General features: G+C 37.7%; 2 protein-coding genes across 6 annotated transcripts in view; one reads left to right on the top strand and one right to left on the bottom strand.

Moving 5' to 3' along the window:
- Window positions 1-646, top strand: part of LOC120533813 (collagen alpha-1(XII) chain-like) — a 57,176-nt gene extending 56,530 nt beyond the window's left edge. The window contains exon 18 of the mRNA XM_039760813.1: window positions 210-646. Within this exon, the coding sequence (XP_039616747.1) occupies window positions 210-240 (31 nt within the window). The 3' untranslated portion in view covers window positions 241-646. The remainder of the gene's footprint in view (window positions 1-209) is intronic.
- Window positions 647-4,443: 3,797 nt separating this feature from the next.
- svopl (SVOP-like) overlaps window positions 4,444-18,558 on the bottom strand; it is a 54,105-nt gene continuing 39,990 nt past the window's right edge. For all 5 annotated transcript variants that reach the window (XM_039760814.1, XM_039760815.1, XM_039760816.1 and 2 more), the window contains 10 exons: window positions 18,395-18,458; window positions 15,632-15,757; window positions 14,622-14,750; window positions 13,127-13,200; window positions 11,901-12,094; window positions 10,272-10,383; window positions 6,751-6,832; window positions 6,051-6,140; window positions 5,493-5,606; window positions 4,444-4,736 (listed from right to left, as the gene is read on the bottom strand). In XM_039760814.1, the coding sequence (XP_039616748.1) occupies window positions 4,725-4,736; window positions 5,493-5,606; window positions 6,051-6,140; window positions 6,751-6,832; window positions 10,272-10,383; window positions 11,901-12,094; window positions 13,127-13,200; window positions 14,622-14,750; window positions 15,632-15,757; window positions 18,395-18,458 (997 nt within the window). In that variant the 3' untranslated portion in view covers window positions 4,444-4,724. The remainder of the gene's footprint in view (window positions 4,737-5,492; window positions 5,607-6,050; window positions 6,141-6,750; window positions 6,833-10,271; window positions 10,384-11,900; window positions 12,095-13,126; window positions 13,201-14,621; window positions 14,751-15,631; window positions 15,758-18,394; window positions 18,459-18,558) is intronic.

Below are 18,558 nucleotides of genomic sequence, written 5' to 3' on the forward strand. Positions count from 1 at the left end.
TAAAAATAAATTTTAATTTGCTGTTTTGTAAAATGACATTTGAGTATCCTGTACTATGCATGCATATATGACTGGAATTAAGTACAAGTAGGAAGGAAACAATTCATGTCTGCATTTTTAAATGGAGGCATGAATTATATTTTTGGCAGGTACTCTTACTTTCATGGTCTTTATCCTTATTGATTACATGTTTCCCCAATTCTCTCTAGAATTTCATCTGCGCCAGTGGAGCACAACTGAGAACAAGAAGACTCATCACCTGCTCATATGGAGCTGCACACTGCTATGTGTACAATTGATACGATATACACGCTGCAGATTCCTTCATTTGTACTAATGTATTTATTTTTTTCATTTGTGTGTTTACCAATAATGTTGACTCAAGGAAGATTAGTCCTCTGCAGTCAATTAATGTATTTCAGTAACTGTGGGAAGAATCAGACTTGTTTATGGATGTATTTCCCCTTTTCACTTTTTAGATCTTCTAAATAAGAATCTTTTTCATATTATGCAAAACACATCAAATTAAGATGCATCTCTACATGTTTTTGATGTTGATTCATTTTTTTCAATGTTATAGCAGATAGACTCATTTGAAATTGTATTGTTATTTAAGTAATTTTTGTGAATAAAAACATGACTTTGTGGCAGCATATGATGAACTATTCCCATCTTTTTCATTCTTTAGTTTTCCAGTAATGGTGTGAATAAAACATTTGGTTATAATTTAGAATTTATGAATAAAGCAAAGAATCAACTTTCAACAAATTGCTATGTCCTCAAAGGCAGAGATATGGCAATGCATGCTGCATTCAGAAGCAGCCATTTTCATATTAACTCGCTCTAATTCAAGGTCAAGGAGGCCAGTGACTATCCTGCCAGCATCAGACACAACATGGGATTTTGGTTGGGCCCAGTCACAGGCACATATTAGCCATATTTAGAGGCAAACTCTAGCCCTAAGTGGAGTACCAGGGGGCACACAAAAAACACATCCAGCGATCCCAGGAACTACAATTTTTCCATCACAAAATTTCTAAAAATAAAAATACTTTCAAAGTATTAATTAGCGGTATTCTTTCATTATATACTAAAGATTTTAGTGTGTCAGGGATGCCAGGGGCAAAGACCTGGCCGGGACGCCGTAAGGGACCGGATGTAGGTCTGCGCCCACCCTGGATCACGTGGGGACCACCTTCCTGGTTGCTCTGGAGGCCACGGGTTGAGGGCATGGAAGCCTCACCCCGTAGGGGCCCGTGGTCATCGCCAGGAGGCGCCCCAATGCCTTAGGGACCTGTTACCTCAGCACTTCCGCCACACCAGGAAGTGCTGGGGGGAAGAATAAGGAGGATACCTGGTGAGCTGCCGGGAGAATAGCTGGCACTTCCGCCACGCTGGGGCGTGGCCAACGGGGGAGTGTCGGAAGCACCTGGAGCTCATCCGGGTCATGTATAAAAGGGGCCGTCTCCCTTCATTCAGAGCTGGAGTCGGGTGAAAGCAGGACGAGGCACGAGAGAGGCGTGAAGGCAGCCCGAAGAAGAGGCATTTGTGGCCAGGACTGTGTGTTTGGGGTATTGTGCACGAACTGGGTCTGAGTGACCATTTAATATTATTGTAAATAGCTGTAAATAAACGTGTGGTGGTTGAAAAACAACATGTCCGCCTGTCTGTGTCCGGGTCGGCTCCACATCTGGCGTAGTCGGCAGGATGCTCTGCCTATTCCAAGGCAGAGACCTGAATTAAGAAATCTCGTTGTGGACAGCCCGGCGCAGCAGGGGATCCCACCCACGTGCCGCGGGTGCTGCGTGCACACAGCCCCGTGGGGTAAAGGAACCCCACGGACCGCCAGGGGTCAGCAGGAGGGTCGTTTTCCCCTGCCTCGGGCGGGCAGCGTGCATGGAAAGAGTGCAGCGGGCTTCGCCGAGCGTGGCGTTGCTGGAGGCGCCCGGGACGGCATGGCTGGTGGAGAGAGTGCAGGCGGTGCCACCACCAGGAGGGACATGGAACCCGCGGAGAGGGTGCGAATGGAAGGGGAACGCTGCCAGTGCGTGGCACACGAAGGGTGCCCAGGCAGCGGTTCTGCCCCTGCGTTTTTCTCTATTGCAGGGATGAACCCCAGACGAGCAGTAGGACCCCCTTCATTGGGGACCTGTCCTCAGATGTCGGACCGCCTGTTGAGGGATCTCTCTGCTGGTGTGCGGGTGCCACCACGGCTGGAGGAGGTTGCAAGGGAGCGAGTGGCTCAGAACAAAGGGGCGTGGAGGCCTCGGAGGGGGTGCCGAACGAGGGGGCCCAGGGGTGCCGGTAAAAGGGGGGAGCGCAACCTTTGTGAGGCACAGGAGGGCACCAAGGGCTGGTGCTCAGGCCGCGTCTCTGCCCCTATTCCTGTTTGGAGAACATGACCGGACCCCGGCTGTCCTGGAGTAGGACCCACTTCAGGGGTGTGCTGCCCTTGCGGGACGTGTCGCTCTTCCTGAGTGGTCTTTGCTGGCTGTGGGGCACTGTCAGGGATGCCAGGGGCAACAACCCGGCCGGAACGCCGTGAGGAACCGGATGTGGGTCTGCGCCCACCCTAGATCACGTGGGGGCCGCCTTCCTGGTTGCTCTGGGGGCCACGGGTTGAGGGCATGGAAGCCTCACCCTGTAGGGGCCCGTGGTCACCGCCAGGAGGCGCCCCAATGCCTTGTGGACCTGTTACCTCAGCACTTCCACCACACTAGGAAGTGCTGGGGGGAAGAATAAGGAGGATACCCGGTGAGCTGCCGGGAGAACAACGGGGGAGTGTCGGAAGCACCTGGAGCTCATCCGGGTCATGTATAAAAGGGGCCGTCTCCCTTCATTCAGAGCTGGAGTCGGGTGGAAGCAGGACAAGGCACGAGAGAGGCGTGGAGGCGGCCCGAAGAAGAGGCATTTGTGGCCAGGACTGTGTGTTTGGGGTATTGTGCACGAAACTAGGTCTGAGTGACCATTTATAATTGTTGTAAATAAACGTGTGGTGGTTGAAAAACAACATGTCTGCCTGTCTGTGTCCAGGTCGGCTCCACAAGTGTCATAATCTGTAAACTGTATTGGCTGTTTCACAAAGGGATAACATTTTATTGGATTTTACCTACACATTATTTTTCTTTTGTAAAATTCCTTCTACTTTGTCATAAAATGTACATTCTATCTTAAATGAGCAGAAAACACATTTTCTACTTTTAACTGACTTTAAGGAAAGGATTTTTATATATTAAAATATTATATATATTCTTATAAAGAACTACATTTTGTTTATTAGAATTGGGCCAACAGTTTCAGTTACATTATTTACAAATTAATGATATTTAAATACTTTTAAGATGCTATTAAAGTGATGTTTGCTTACAGTACAGTAATGTTATTGCCTTACAGACCCAGCACCTCAGGTTCAAATCCCAGGCACAGTTGTGTCCATGTAGAGTGTGCTTGTTATCCCCATGTCTGTGTGGGTTCATTGCTCTCTCTTTAGTTATTTGTTTCCCCTTAGAGTTATATGGGTAAGCCACCCATTTGGGTGTCACTGGGGGATTTTCCCCAATCTCCTCAGTGCATAACATGAATGTTAGGTAGCCCCTCTCAACACCTTAGCATTTCTAGGACTGGCCCTTCTCTTTACAAAATTTTTCAAGTCCCAATGACTTATATGGGTAAGGCCCCCAAAATGTGTGTGTCAAGTGCATTGGCTAAGAACAAGTGTAGGGTGTGCCCTGTGATGCACTGGCACCGAATCCAGGATGTTGTCAGGATAGGCATCCCGAGACCCAGAACTTGACTAAGTGAATTGGTGAATTTTATGTTGTTTATTCATCCAGATTTAAGCTTGTTCAGTTCCTCTTGTTTTAAATATACAGAGTAGATTTAGGAATAATTGAGTCTGACTACTATTATAGATTTATAAAGAATACAGGCTTCACATCATTTCAGACGTGTTCATTTTTAACATTTGTGAGCATACTGCTAATGTATAATGTCATTTTTTTCTTAACAGTACTGTAAAGAGAACTAGTTAGAGTTTGAGACCCCAGGTACTTCTGGCTTAAAGTGACCTCTTGGTCTCTTTCGTGTGGGTTGCCCTCAGTGTAAATTTTATATCAGACATATACACAGACTTTTAGTTTTATATATTAAATTCAACATTTTTATTTAACATAGAGAATATTTACACAAATTTTCTACTGAAAATGGATAGGTGGAAAAAGGTATGTCAGAGGTATGTGATGATGCTCATAAAAGTGTCATATTTATTACCAAGCAGTGTCAGGACATTGATACAGCCCCACACCAATTACTCCACCATACTGTTAAAGATGTACTGTAAAATGGACTGAAAATACTGAATTACACCCTAAAAATAATATGCATGTTTTTGCACTGCACTACTAAAACTACATAACCTAAATAAATGTGATATTCAACTATATATACAGGCTAGCTGCCAAATAAATATTTTATTTCTATACAGAATAACATGAACAAGATTTTGCATTTTATTTGTTCAGAAGTTAACAAAAATCAACATTTACACTTTTTGTAATAAAAACACAACTAATCCTCCAGTTGTCCATATCATCTGGTTTTGAGACACTTCAAATTCAAATTTATTCAAATTCCTGAAAATTAAAATCTGCATAGTCAATAAAAATGGATAAAAAACAAACAAACGGAGTATACGGTAATTCTGATTTTTATTAAAAGGCACCAGGTCAGGATGTTTGCTGGAAAAGAAAAAAACAGAACAAAATTACTAAGACAGACAGACTGAAAATGTCTAAATCCATCTACCTTATTCACTTAATACATAGTTACTGCCTGGATTCTCGAAAGATTGAATTCTACTCCAATATACATAAAAAGGGAAAAATCTATGTTTTTTTTTCGTTACACAGGGGAAAAAAAACAAACTAAAAGAGAAAACTTATTCAGGGCAGAAATCAGAAATTAATTTCTATATAGTGGGCTGCAAGAAAGAGAATCAAACTACCCAGTCACGAGCCAGTTCTGCATAAAGTATTAATGAGTCCATATCTGTAAACCTTTCTAAGCTGGCCACGTGTTCCACACACATATACACCACACAGGGGCCATGGGAAACTATCTCAACTTATTCTTTACTCCAGTCTTTGCTGTATTTCTTTAATATACAGATGAAAGCAGATAATCTTCTGTACTTTCCATTCAAAGTATTAGCTTCCTTAGATTTCCTGTTACCCACACTTCAGCTATAAGTAAGGTTTACTATTGTACACATATTGGAGCTGTGGTGTTGTGGAGCTGTTAATGTCATCTCTGGCTATAAATAGAAAGTTACAGTTTTCAATTATGCAATGTTAAATGACATCTGGTTTACACATACACTTGCAACCTGAAATTTCATAAGGTGAGAAGTGAAGTAAATGGATTCTAGCATCATCTTTATATTGCTATGTTTCTCACAAAATTTCAGTCAGAGTTTTTTTAAAGGTTCTGCATACCTGAAGAGCACGGTTTTTGGTCTCAATGGGTAAAAATAAGGCAGCGGCCGAACAGGCAAGACAAGCAATGGCAAATGGACACAAAGCTGTTATTACAGACTTAGATATTAGAACCTGCAAAACATCACAGAAAATGGTGTTATTTATCAGGTAAAATTAATGGAAATTGCACCTGAATTACTCTGTTCATGAAGTAGAGGTCTCATTTAAAACTACTCTGTAACAGTATCGCAGAATTCATGTTATTAATGTGTTTCCTTAGGAAATTTGCCTATAAAATGTGCTGTCTTCAGCTTTTATTGCTGTCATAATCTGTTCTAGGGTTGTGGGGAGATGTGACCTGTTATGATGGAAATGGACATGGATGCATGTCGCTGAACCCCAGATGCACATATTTTCTTTTAGACATTGGAGTAATACATTATATAACACGTTATCCAAATTACTGCTTGTTGAAAAACACTAAGACTACTTTTACTAAGAGCTGGTTACAAACGTTGCCACTTTTGATCTTAATTGGAGCTTATTTTGTCAGAAGAGGAGTCATACACCACTTGCCTGTGCTATGAAGGGTGCTATCATCCCACCTAAACGACTGCATGCAGTGCAGGACCCCATTCCTACAGAACGGATTGAAGTTGGATAGACCTAAAAAGAAGAATACAAATGTCTGCAGTTAACAGCACTACAGAGTAGTCATTACTTGGCATAATGGGAAATCTGTGATGTCAACATTACACTAAGTAGTCAGTGTCGAGATCTGAACCAAAACTCAAAGAACAAAATGTTAATATCATCCAAAAATCTCCTGAAAAATTGTACTGTCAATCTCCATTTGTTTATTTACTTGCATAACTGCTGATCTAAGGAAAACCATCATGAAGGGCCATGTTTTTGTTATATTTGTGGAGATAAAAGTTTTTCTGCAAGCACACCTTACAGTTCTACAAATTCATGAATTTACTACTTCATACCATGATGCAGCTTTTCGTGATCTACAGACTACTGCAGGGAGCTCAAGTTATGCTGAATGAATACCTACCACCTAGAGTTATTACATTAAAATGTTGTATTGAATATTAAAACATGCTAGGATAACCTGAAACACATCCTAAGGTTAAATTCACCACAGTTTTGACTTCTTGGTAAAAATCTAAAATATCCCATAGTTAACTATTTAGGAAAGCAATAGCAAGTAAAAGTTAATTATATACTTAACATTCAGGATAACATTACAGATGCAATATGGGGTACTCACCTCTGCAGTATATATGTAAACAGTGTTAAAATTAGCAGACACCAGGGAACGGAGAATAAAAAGCAATGCAGTAAATCCTGCACTGAAAAACAGGAAAAGTGATCATGTATATAAATGTAATTATCTATGTAAATAAAAGTTTGTTACCACATCATGCAAAACAACTAGACAAAGTTTCTAAAATTTGGTGGGTATGAAGAATCCAACTCAGAATACTGGCTACTGTTGATGGCCATCCCAAGATAAAATTGTGGCTATAAATTCACATTTTTTTTTTTTTTTTAAACAAAGTGATCCCTTGAGGAGCAAGGTTGACAAACATAATCCATCATCTGCAGCATTTAGCTAGATGGAAAAAATAAATACCAATGAGAGGCAGAACTAAATGTGAAGAGCCAATATTCCTATCCTTTACCTCAAGTCTTCAAAAACTGTGTAAACTAAAAGTCACTGAGGCAATTTTAAGCAATTCAATAAATATTAACCAGTACTCGTCCCCACATTCACTTAATTCCATCTCCTTACTTATTCACTTCAAAAGACTTCAGACCCCTGTCAATGTCTTCTTCACCTAAACTATTACCACCATATAGGACCAGACTTCCAGAACAGAAGATACTAAGCCCCGCCTGATCTGTTTCTCCTGTAGCCAGCGTTGCCGGACACTGCTAAGGATGAGTAGATTCAGGGATCTGTTTATTTGTACACCTAATGTAATTTAAAAATCTAGTTTACTAGGAAGCACTGCACTACATGCATTACCAGATATTTGTAACATTTAAGACTGAAGTCTGTAAACACCTTCAAGCAATGATTTTCAGGGCCACAGGCTGATGTTCACATGAATGGTGTGAAAAGGAAATTAGGCCTTCATCAGGGCTGACTAAGGAGGACTGTGAAGGATTACTTTGGATGAAAAATACATCATGGCTGCTACTGTTACACTCAGACCCTACTAGTATCTCTTCCTGTTATGCTGACCTCCTGTCTCATTCAACAGCAGCATTAAGATTTTCATAACAGAACCATAGAATGTCTCCAAACTGCTACAATATGACTAACTGTGCTTAAAGGGGAAGCTTTGAGAATTTTTAAAAAGAAGGATAAGATTGGGTAGGCTGGATGAACTGAATGGCCTCCTATTGGTTGTTAAACTTCTAATATTCTTATATTTCTGTTGCTTTGGGCATTTAAATCAAAGACAAATGCATGAGGGCAAAGGTAAGACATGGACTTACAGTGGTGTGAAAAACGATTTGCCCCCTTCCTTCTTATTCTTTTGCATGTTTGCCACACAAAATGTTTCTGATCATCAAACACATTTAACCATTAGTCAAATATAACACAAGTAAACACAAAATTCAGTTTTTAAGTGATGGTTTTTATTATTTAGGGAGAAAAAAAATCCAAACCTACATGGCCCTGTGTGAAAAAGTAATTGCCCCCTGAACCTAATAACTGGTTGGGCCACCCTTAGCAGCAATGACTGCAATCAAGCGTTTGCGATAACTTGCAATGAGTCTTTTACAGCGCTCTGGAGTAATTTTGGCCCACTCATCTTTGCAGAATTGTTGTAATTCAGCTTTATTTGAGGGTTTTCTAGAATGAACCGCCTTTTTAAGGTCATGCCATAGCATCTCAGTTGGATTCAGGTCAGGACTTTGACTAGACCACTCCAAAGTCTTCATTTTGTTTTTCTTCAGCCATTCAGAGGTGGATTTGCTGGTGTGTTTTGGGTCATTGTCCTGTTGCAGCACCCAAGATCGCTTCAGCTTGAGTTGACGAACAGATGGCCGGACATTCTCCTTCAGGATTTTTTGGTAGACAGTAGAATTCATGGTTCCATCTATCGTAGCAAGCCTTCCAGGTCCTGAAGCAGCAAAACAACCCCAGACCATCACACTACCACCACCATATTTTACTGTTGGTATGATGTTCTTTTTCTGAAATGCTGTGTTCCTTTTACGCCAGATGTAACGGGACATTTGCCTTCCAAAAAGTTCAACTTTTGTCTCATCAGTCCACATGGTATTTTCCCAAAAGTCTTGGCAATCATTGAGATGTTTCTTAGCAAAATTGAGACAAGCCCTAATGTTCTTTTTGCTTAACAGTGGTTTGCGTCTTGGAAATCTGCCATGCAGGCCATTTTTGCCCAGTCTCTTTCTTATGGTGGAGTCGTGAACACTGACCTTAATTGAGGCAAGTGAGGCCTGCAGTTCTTTAGAGCGTTGTCCTGGGGTCTTTGTGACCTCTCGGATGAGTCGTCTCTGCGCTCTTGGGGTAATTTTGGTTGGCCGGCCACTCCTGGGAAGGTTCACCACTGTTCCATGTTTTGCCATTTGTGGATAATGGCTCTCACTGTGGTTCGCTGGAGTCCCAAAGCTTTAGAAATGGCTTTATAACCTTTACTAGACTGATAGATCTCAATTACTTCTGTTCTTATTTGTTCCTGAATTTCTTTGGATCTTGGCATGATGTCTATCTTTTGAGGTGCTTTTGGTCTACTTCTCTGTGTCAGGCAGCTCCTATTTAAGTGATTTCTTGATTGAAACAGGTGTGGCAGTAATCAGGCCTGGGGGTGGCTACGGAAATTGAACTCAGGTGTGATACACCACAGTTAGCTTATTTTTTAATAAGGGGGCAATTACTTTTTCACACAGGGCCATGTAGGTTTGGATTTTTTTTCTCCTTAAATAATAAAAACCATCATTTAAAAACTGCATTTTGTGTTTACTTGTGTTATATTTGACTAATGGTTAAATGTGTTTGATGATCAGAAACATTTTGTGTGACAAACATGCAAAAGAATAAGAAAGCAGGAAGGGGGCAAATAGTTTTTCACATCACTGTATGTGTAAATCAGAATTGTAAAGTTTCCATGATTCACTGTTAAAATGTCAAACACTATTATTTCTTCTTTCAATGTGATTTCTAATTCAGTTTTAAGTACAGTTTATTCATGTAAAGAACAGGTAACTTTCTATTTTACATACAAAATATCTATTAAGGCTACTGTTTGTAGCCTTATTTCACTTTGTTCTTTCAGTAAATTGCCAAAATGTAAACATGTCTATTACTACAATATATGCACGGTGGCGCGGTGGGTAGCGCTGCTGCCTTGCAGTTAGGAGACCCAGGTTCACTTCCCAGGTCCTCCTTACATAGAGTTTGCATGTTCTCCCCATATCTGCGTGGGTTTCCTCCAGGTACTTCAGTTTATATCTCAAATTTTAAGTACTATGTTGGAAACCATTTAAACTGAGTAATGAACAGGTACTGTTCGTCAGCTAGTTTAGATGTACTGTAAATGCAAATTTCTAAATTTATTCCAAAATTACCTAGTAATTTATCAATAACGTAAAGCAATCACATAATTACTTTAGAATCCGGGACTTTAATAATTTAATATTTTAATACAACTTTAATATGAAAACCTTTATTCCTGTTTTTAAGTCTGTATTTCAAAGGAAAACAAAATGTAAACAAACAGGTTGCTAGAATGTACTAGCAGTTTACTATACCTTGTTGTACAAATATTAAGCAGTAAGAAAAATACTCCAGTCAAAGCCATGGATAATGCCAAACACAATCTCCTTCCAAACACATTCAGCATTAGTATATTTACAGGTACAACTAGGGGTGGAAACAAAATAAAAATTAAAAAAATGAATAAGGGCAGGCAGCTTAACTTAAATATAATGCACAATTATTTTAAACAAAAGCACCTTGTTTGACAAAAAGAGGTAATGATCAGCTATCTATTTACCTAATGTTTCAAGACAAGATTAATCCGATTATTAAAACTGTAATATGAGCTCAAGCACTTCACATTCTTTATAAAAAATGAAATGGCTGTGATGGAAATTAGCATTCTTTTGGAAAGGAGAAAGTGCACACTTTCTAGTGAATAAAGGAACTTGTGAGTAGGGCTTATCATGCACTTAAACTTTAAGAGTAGACAAAGAAAGTGATTGAAAATGTACTAAAAAATACAAAATCCACCATTAGCTGAAAGGTTATGAAATGAAGCTTAGCTTCAGGACTGGTAAGGATTAAGATGTACACATTGTAGTGTAGGAAAATCATCTGTATTAGGCATTTGTAGATTTGACAAACACACGCAAAATATAGTTAAATACTAAGACATTGAGAAACTTGTGGATGAAATATTATTGCCTCCATTGTGAATTAGGTAATTACTGGCAATGATCCTATGGAGTATAAAATATACTGTAGATGCACGCACACACACACCCACAGAGTACGGAGAGTATAGCAGTATCATTTTGTGTTCTGAACAGTGTGAATTGTCAGTTTTATTCAGTAGTGGCACTATTCTTATTTGCCTGTATATAATTCATGTTTGGTATAAATAGTAGCAGTACTCAGAACGCTTCATCTTTGCTACCTGCAGAATTATTTCAAATGATGCTGATATATATAGAAGTGCAGACTTTGATCTGAATACCATATGTGAACAATGAATATTTCAATGTGGAGGTGGAGATATTATGGAATTGATAGACACTGCATTGTACTCTAATGGGTGGGGATCATAAACCATTCAGAATGGATTTTGTAATTGTAACATTTTCTCTGAAAAACAAAAAAACATTCATTTAATAGCAGCAACATATTTAAAAGAAACAGACATTGAATTATGTTTCAGAAACATAATTTAACACTATTCTAGTTTTGTCACTCACTCTTTGGGATGCTATTTTCAAAATTCAAGTTTAATGCCTTCAAAAATGAACTGAGGATTTTCTCCCAACCTCCCAATAACAAAGAAATACAGGGAAGATTTCAGTCCAATTATTATTTTGAAAAGTATCTGGCAGAACAATAATTTACAGAGGATTTTTGTAAACACTGGCAGAGTGATTAACATTTTTTCATAGAGAGCGAAACATGCTGCATTTGCCAACTGCTACTCTACTCTACAACTTGCAGACAAATGTGCAAATCAGGTTTCCTCAGCACTTAAACAGACCTTCAGTGACAATTCATTTCTTTACATGTTGTATATTTTAACCTTTTATCAAGTGAAACCCAATGCATTTTAATTTAGATTTTACTTTAATGTAGGTCACTCAAATGTAATGTAATATGTAAACTAGTAAAATATGTAATAAAATAGAATTTCTCACATGCTATTTCCCCAAGGGTGCTAATTAACATTGTGTAGTATTCTGAAGTTCCAAACATATGACAATAACAAGGAGCACTGTCTGAATTTAGCACCTTGGGGAGTTCGCCAGCGTTGGTAACACAAAGCAGCTTTCGCTCCAATAGCTCTGAGCTTGCCAATATGGCACCATAGTAAGAAAAAGAGGCCACAACCCTGAAAAGGTTAAAAAATAAACATCAATGTTGTTGCAATTTATAATTCAAAATGGAAAGACAGGAAGTTACAGTGGGTTAACCTATGATATGATAAAATTAAATAGAAGATGCAATATGTAAAATTGCAACATACCTTTGTTTAAAAAATAATACCAGGGTGCATGTATTAAGGAAACATATTAACAAATTATATTTTGCACAAATATACTTTACGGTAAGCAGTTCCTGACAATGTCTCATTAGGTGTACGGCAAGTGTTTTACAAGCATAATGTATAAGTGCATGCTGTATTATCTTCCAAACAACACCACCATGTAAATAGCAGCAGCGTACTAATCTGGGGAGTGTATGATAATTTTAATTTTTTTAATTGTTTCTGAATAAAGAGTAAACATTTTTCATAAAATGTTTTGCTATGGTAATACTGTAGATTCTTTATAGCAGTAGAGGAAAATACACAGGATGACGACAGCCATCTGCTTAATATTGTAGAGTCTTAAACATCCTTGATCAATATTGGATGCAATTAACAATTTATAAAAGTAAATTTTAACATATCATAACAGGTAGTATATCTTCAAAACTTAAACTGAATAACATTAATATCAAGGTAAACGCAAAGAATTTACTCATTTAAAGGAATGTGGAATCTTTTTGGATAGAACTATTAAGTTACATGAAAATTTTATTACGCTTATGAAGTATCTTACAATAAACTGTGCTGGCATAATGGCTGTTAATAATTACAGGGTACACAATAGCTTCTCCTGCATGTGTTTTTGTTATGTGGTAATTAGAGAAGTATTACTTTACAAAGATTACAAAATGTGCCTATGAAGTAAATGTAAGAGAAGAAACCTATTTTGTAGAATGCTGCCAAAAATTAACAGAAGAAACAGTCTTGGTATTACTTCTAAACTGTAAAAATATAGAAAATTGGTACAAGATACAATTGCTTATTCACACACATATCAAATAACTAAGGCATATTAAGAAATATTACACTATTAAAATTGAATAGATTCAGTACCATGAATACCACATTATTAGCGTTGTCCTCCGGTAAGTGGAATCCATTAAGTCAAGGAAATGCCCTCGCCTTTCCTGTAAATTAAAATAATATACTATATAGGATAAAGTTATTGATTACAACTTTGCTTAAATACTGTACATTAGCTACTTCTTAACATTTATCTTCAATGACATTCAGTAGTAGTATTCAATGCTATTCACTATCCAATATATAAAGTTGAATATTGTTTGTCTGGGATGAAAACCCACACCGTTAAGCCTATACCACTGAATTTTGTACAGATTTTGCAGCATCAATTAGTATCATCAAATGATTGAAGACACAAATAAAAGACACCAATTTCAATCGCTCTAAATCATCAATGTAAATCGAAAAACCAATCTGAAATTATCCCCATCCATGCAATTCATAAGCCAGAGAACACAAACATGAAACAGCGGATTCTCTTTTTTGTTTTGTTTTTTCTGTCTTGAAATAAGCAATTACCCTGTCTCTGTAATTCTTATGTTTAATAATAAATGCCTTTAAACATAACATGACCTTCTTGAGAATTCAGTCCAGAAGTACTGGGCAATAAGCAGAATACAACACTCCACAGGATGCCATTCTGTTGCAGATGTCTCTCACACACTTACACAGGGCCTATATTTGCATTATTCTATTAAAAAAACATGTTTGACTCAGTTTAAGTGTAGCACTCAGCACCCCAATGCACAAGCCATACCAAACAAGTTAAGTTAAGTTGGGGAGCATGCACTGGTACGGTGCGTTGCCGCACCCACTACTCAACGAAACAACTCTGGATCCTGGTTGGCAGTCCCCCAGTCAGACATGCAGTCCAGTCCAACTCTCCGGAAATGACCCTCTATCTGCCGCAGCCAGGTGTTACATGGGTGTCCCCTTTGTCTGGTCCAGCCACTCGGGTCCTCAACAATGAGGACCCTGCCAGCCGGATCACCCTCACGGAATCACGCCACATGGCCGTAACTGACAGTCCCTGACAATGCAGATAATGTGCCTCATTCGGGACTCCATGAGCAACCGCTCATTTGACACAAAGTCACACCAACGGCACTCAAGGATTTTCCAGAAAGACACAGTACCAAAGGAGTCCAGTCCTCGTCTCAGGTCACTGGATAGCATCCATGTCTCGCAACCATATAGCAAGACAGGAAGCATCAGGACTCTAAAGACTTGGACCTTCGTCCTTTTGCATAGATATCGGGAGCACCACACACCCCTTTCTAGCGACCTCATGACCCCCCATGCTCTACCAATCTGTCCACTGACTTTATAGGAAGAGTAACCAGAGACATGAATGTCACTGCCGATGTAAGTAAACCTTTCTATACCAAACAACTTATATTAAATTTGCCAAAATTAAAATGCTAATTACATAAGAAACCATCACACCATAAGCAAGAAAAGGATCAACTAGAATCTCTATTCACATTAGTTGTGTATGCAGAAACTTTTAGCCTTTATTTCTTACCACAGTTGGCTCTACCAGTCTTCCTTCTGGCAAAGAGGAACGATTCATTTTGGCAATGTTCTCCAGGGTTTTAACAGCTTGCTTTGTATTTCCCGCAGAAACATTGTATCTGGCAGATTCAGGAATAAACTGGGGACAAAGTGATAAGAATGATATTATTTTTAGAGGAAACTTTACAAAATGATACAGGTCTGGTATAAAACAAGAATGCAGAAAACAAAATAAGAAACTGAATGTAAAAACGGCACATTTGTGTTGTGGCTCATTACAGTGACCACATTGTGAGCTCCAACACATTTTATCCTGGAGATACTAAATATAAATAAGAATGGGGAAGGGAGGTTCATCTCAGGTTAATATACAGTATGTCCTAACATGATGCATAACTGTAATCAGCCTACATTCTGATTAATCATTTTATAAAGTGAATTTGTACATTTATTTTTTACTTTATATGCATTTCTCCCTTGTCTGGGGATCCTCAGTCCAGCATTATTCCACCTACTGAAACTATTGCAACCCTTATGCCCCTTGATTTATTCTGTGCTTTGTTTATACCTATTCCTTGTGACAGCTGCAGATGACAAATATCAAAAGACATGGTCTTCAGTCTCTCGTGTCAACAGAGAAACCCCCATTCTTTAAAATTACAAAGGGTAATGAAGCCAGCTATTAATATGGCATCTTAATGTGTATTCTTGACAGTAAAATGACTTTTGAGATCTTGAGCGGCTGGATAATACAGAATACCATTGCATTACACTGTCCAAGAATTTCTCTTTCAATACCAAAACAAACAGAACAAATAGAAGCAAAAAATAAATAAAAGGGTTTTACAAATGTCTCCATTTACTTAAAGATTATTTCCAGACAACAATTTCCCATAATTAAATACATTTTAAAGGGTCATCTGTTATTTATATAGTGCACATACAGTAAATATTATGCTAATATTATTTTACCAGTTTACAAGAAATCTGAAACGTATGTGATTTTGATTATTTTATTACCTTAAACAGAACAATTAAGATCATGCTGGGAATTGTTGAAATTCTTATCAACCATCGCCATCCAAAAGAAGGAATAATTGCAAATGCCAGGACAATTACAAGCAATGAACCAATTAGCCAAAATATCTGCAGAGGAATTAAATGAATGGTTTGTAATGTGTGTTTATTTTCAATACTTTTGTAATAAACATTCTAAATATGAATAACATCTGTACATTTCATCTTGTTACAAACAAAATCTACACAACTTTACACAGCAATTACAGTGGATTCAGAAAGTATTCAGATCCCTTCACTTTATGCACACTTTATTGTGTATTAAAGTTAATTTTAAATTGATTAATTTGCCATTTTTGACCATCAATCTACACTCAATAACCCATAATAACAGAGGGAGAACATGTTTCCAGAAAGGTGTGCAAATGTATTAAAAATCAAATCAGAACCTGTTGGAAAGACACCCACCTCAGCAGCACTCCATCAATTAAATGTTTACTGAAACCACTCTTAAGTAAAAGGAATATTGGAGTTTGAGAGAATGAGGAAAAAGATTCTCAAGTCTAATGTGATTAAAATGGAACTCTTTGGGCAGAACTTCAAGCACCGTGTCTGGCAATGACCAGGCACTATTTGCACAATTCCCAATTAGAAACACAGACAGCAGGCTTTTCTAGCAGTGGTAGCGGGGCTTAATCTCTACAGCATTGCTATTTTTCCCTGTAGATATTATTTTACATTCCCTACATGTGCACCGTGAATCACCAATTGTGCCAAGCCACAATATATAGTTACACGGCATAAATTTCCCTTACTCTGACTATCCAATTCTCTCTCTCATTTTTTTGACCTCGTTTCAGATCTGTTGAAGCTCCTAACTGGTGAATTATGGCTCATGAAGAAAAGGTTCAGCAGTGAGGAAAAACAGTTAATTACTATACACTGAAAGTAAAAAATGTTTCTGTAAATCCTTAGAAAACTTAAAATTTAACTGGAAAAATGAGATTTAGTACCCAAGGGAAAAAACTGTAGCACTCATTATGCTATCCATCAGTAGCCACATCACTGGGAGTGTATATATGTATTGAGGCCTCTTAAAAATGCAAAATAAAAATTATACCTTATCCAAAACAATATGGATAGCCATTTTTCTATATGTGATATGACACATTGTGACTCAGTTCTCAGTAACATTCCTGGCTTTGAACTGGATGGTTTATCTTGTACCACACTAACCACCACTGGGGAACATGTGATGTAAGAAAAAAAACTATAAGTTTGCAGGGAAAATGAATGTAGGCTATGATTGTGAAAAATATCGCTGACCAAATATATTGTTCAAACAATCCTGGGACACATTGTGAGCATTTATTCATAACTTAAAGACACATACAATGCAAAACCAAAATATACTCAGCCCAATGTTAGGACATTATTGTATTTTCAAAGCAGTTACATGTCACTCATTCTTCTTATATGTCTACACAAAAGAGCCAACTTCCTCACTAACACCTTAAAGAACATTTTCCAACATTTTGTTTCTCTTGTCTTGCTACTGTAGCTCCTTAATTTCTCTGGCAGCTGAAAAGTGTAATTCTCAATTAGACCTCAATTATCTCTGACCACATTAGTTTTCATAGGACAACTGACAAACAGATTATGATAACCTTAAACTTGCTGAAGGCAATCTCATGGAAAAAATTAAAATACCTTTGCTGGTTGTTAATATCAATAAATATGATTTGCACTCTCATTTATTTAAGGCCTTATTTGAATTCCTTTAATACTGCTTTAATACAGTAAGTTGTGTTCTGTATATATGATGGAGGTTTTTTTTCAATCATCTATTCTTTGAGGTATTATTCTCAATTGCTTATTAACTTTGCATAGTCTTGCCAACTATGCCAATGTTTTCTTCAAATCTTAATTTTTAACAAGCTGCCTTGGCTAAAGTTATTAGCTAAATAAATAATAAGTGCATTATCATGTATTCTGCCATACACTGTAGCCACATAGACTTAAATGTTGCAGAAGGTAAGTACATGCTACAAGACAGAATGCAGTACAATCCAAGCTCCTTTTTCATCTTTCAAAGTGGTCTTACAAAATCAAAAGCAATTTAATTTCTTATCACAGTGTGTACAACTAATAACCACAAATAGCATCACAATGGCTCTGCTTCAAAAGGGAGTATTTTTTAATATTTGACAAACAGCTTAATCCAAGTGATTTACAAGGGCAGCATATTATATACATTAACTGTTTAGTGTTCACAGATTTTTTTTTTTTTACAGCCATAACACAAATAGGTTAAATGACTTGCTCAGACACACACAGTGAAGCAAGGGAGGGAAAAAAGCCTACACTAGTGCTTTACCAATTAGCCCACACTGTCTGCTTTTAATGATTTAATACATGAATAAGACCCTGAAGACAAATCAATGTTTAATTAATCAGTATTACATTGTCCAACTCTTACATACTGTATTTGCTGGATGGATGTTTTGGATTTATGTACAAAATGTTTCTTATTGCACAGATGCAAACAACATGGTATGTATATTTAAACTGTACTTTTAGTAGGCTGAACACAAGCAATGAACTAATCACCTAGTAACAAGAAATGAGAATGAATAGGTTTATCCTATACACAAAGTCTATTTGAATCAAACAAATCATTTACTTCAAACAAATGAATCAATATTTCCACTCTAATATACTGTACATCATCTTATTTTAGTTGTAAAATGCATAATTTTTAAATACCGTTGCCAAGGGCAGTAAGGAGCTTCTGTATTTAGCTGGCATAAATTCAGTTTTTAAAACAAACCTAAGAACACACAAAATGTCTGTTAGTGACCAAATCAAAGCTTATCTGTAAAAGATATTATTTTCTATACAATCCACATGTACAGCAGAATAACATGAAA

Source organism: Polypterus senegalus, chromosome 8 (genome assembly GCF_016835505.1).
Source record: "Polypterus senegalus isolate Bchr_013 chromosome 8, ASM1683550v1, whole genome shotgun sequence".
In the NCBI taxonomy this organism is placed as follows: domain Eukaryota; kingdom Metazoa; phylum Chordata; class Cladistia; order Polypteriformes; family Polypteridae; genus Polypterus; species Polypterus senegalus.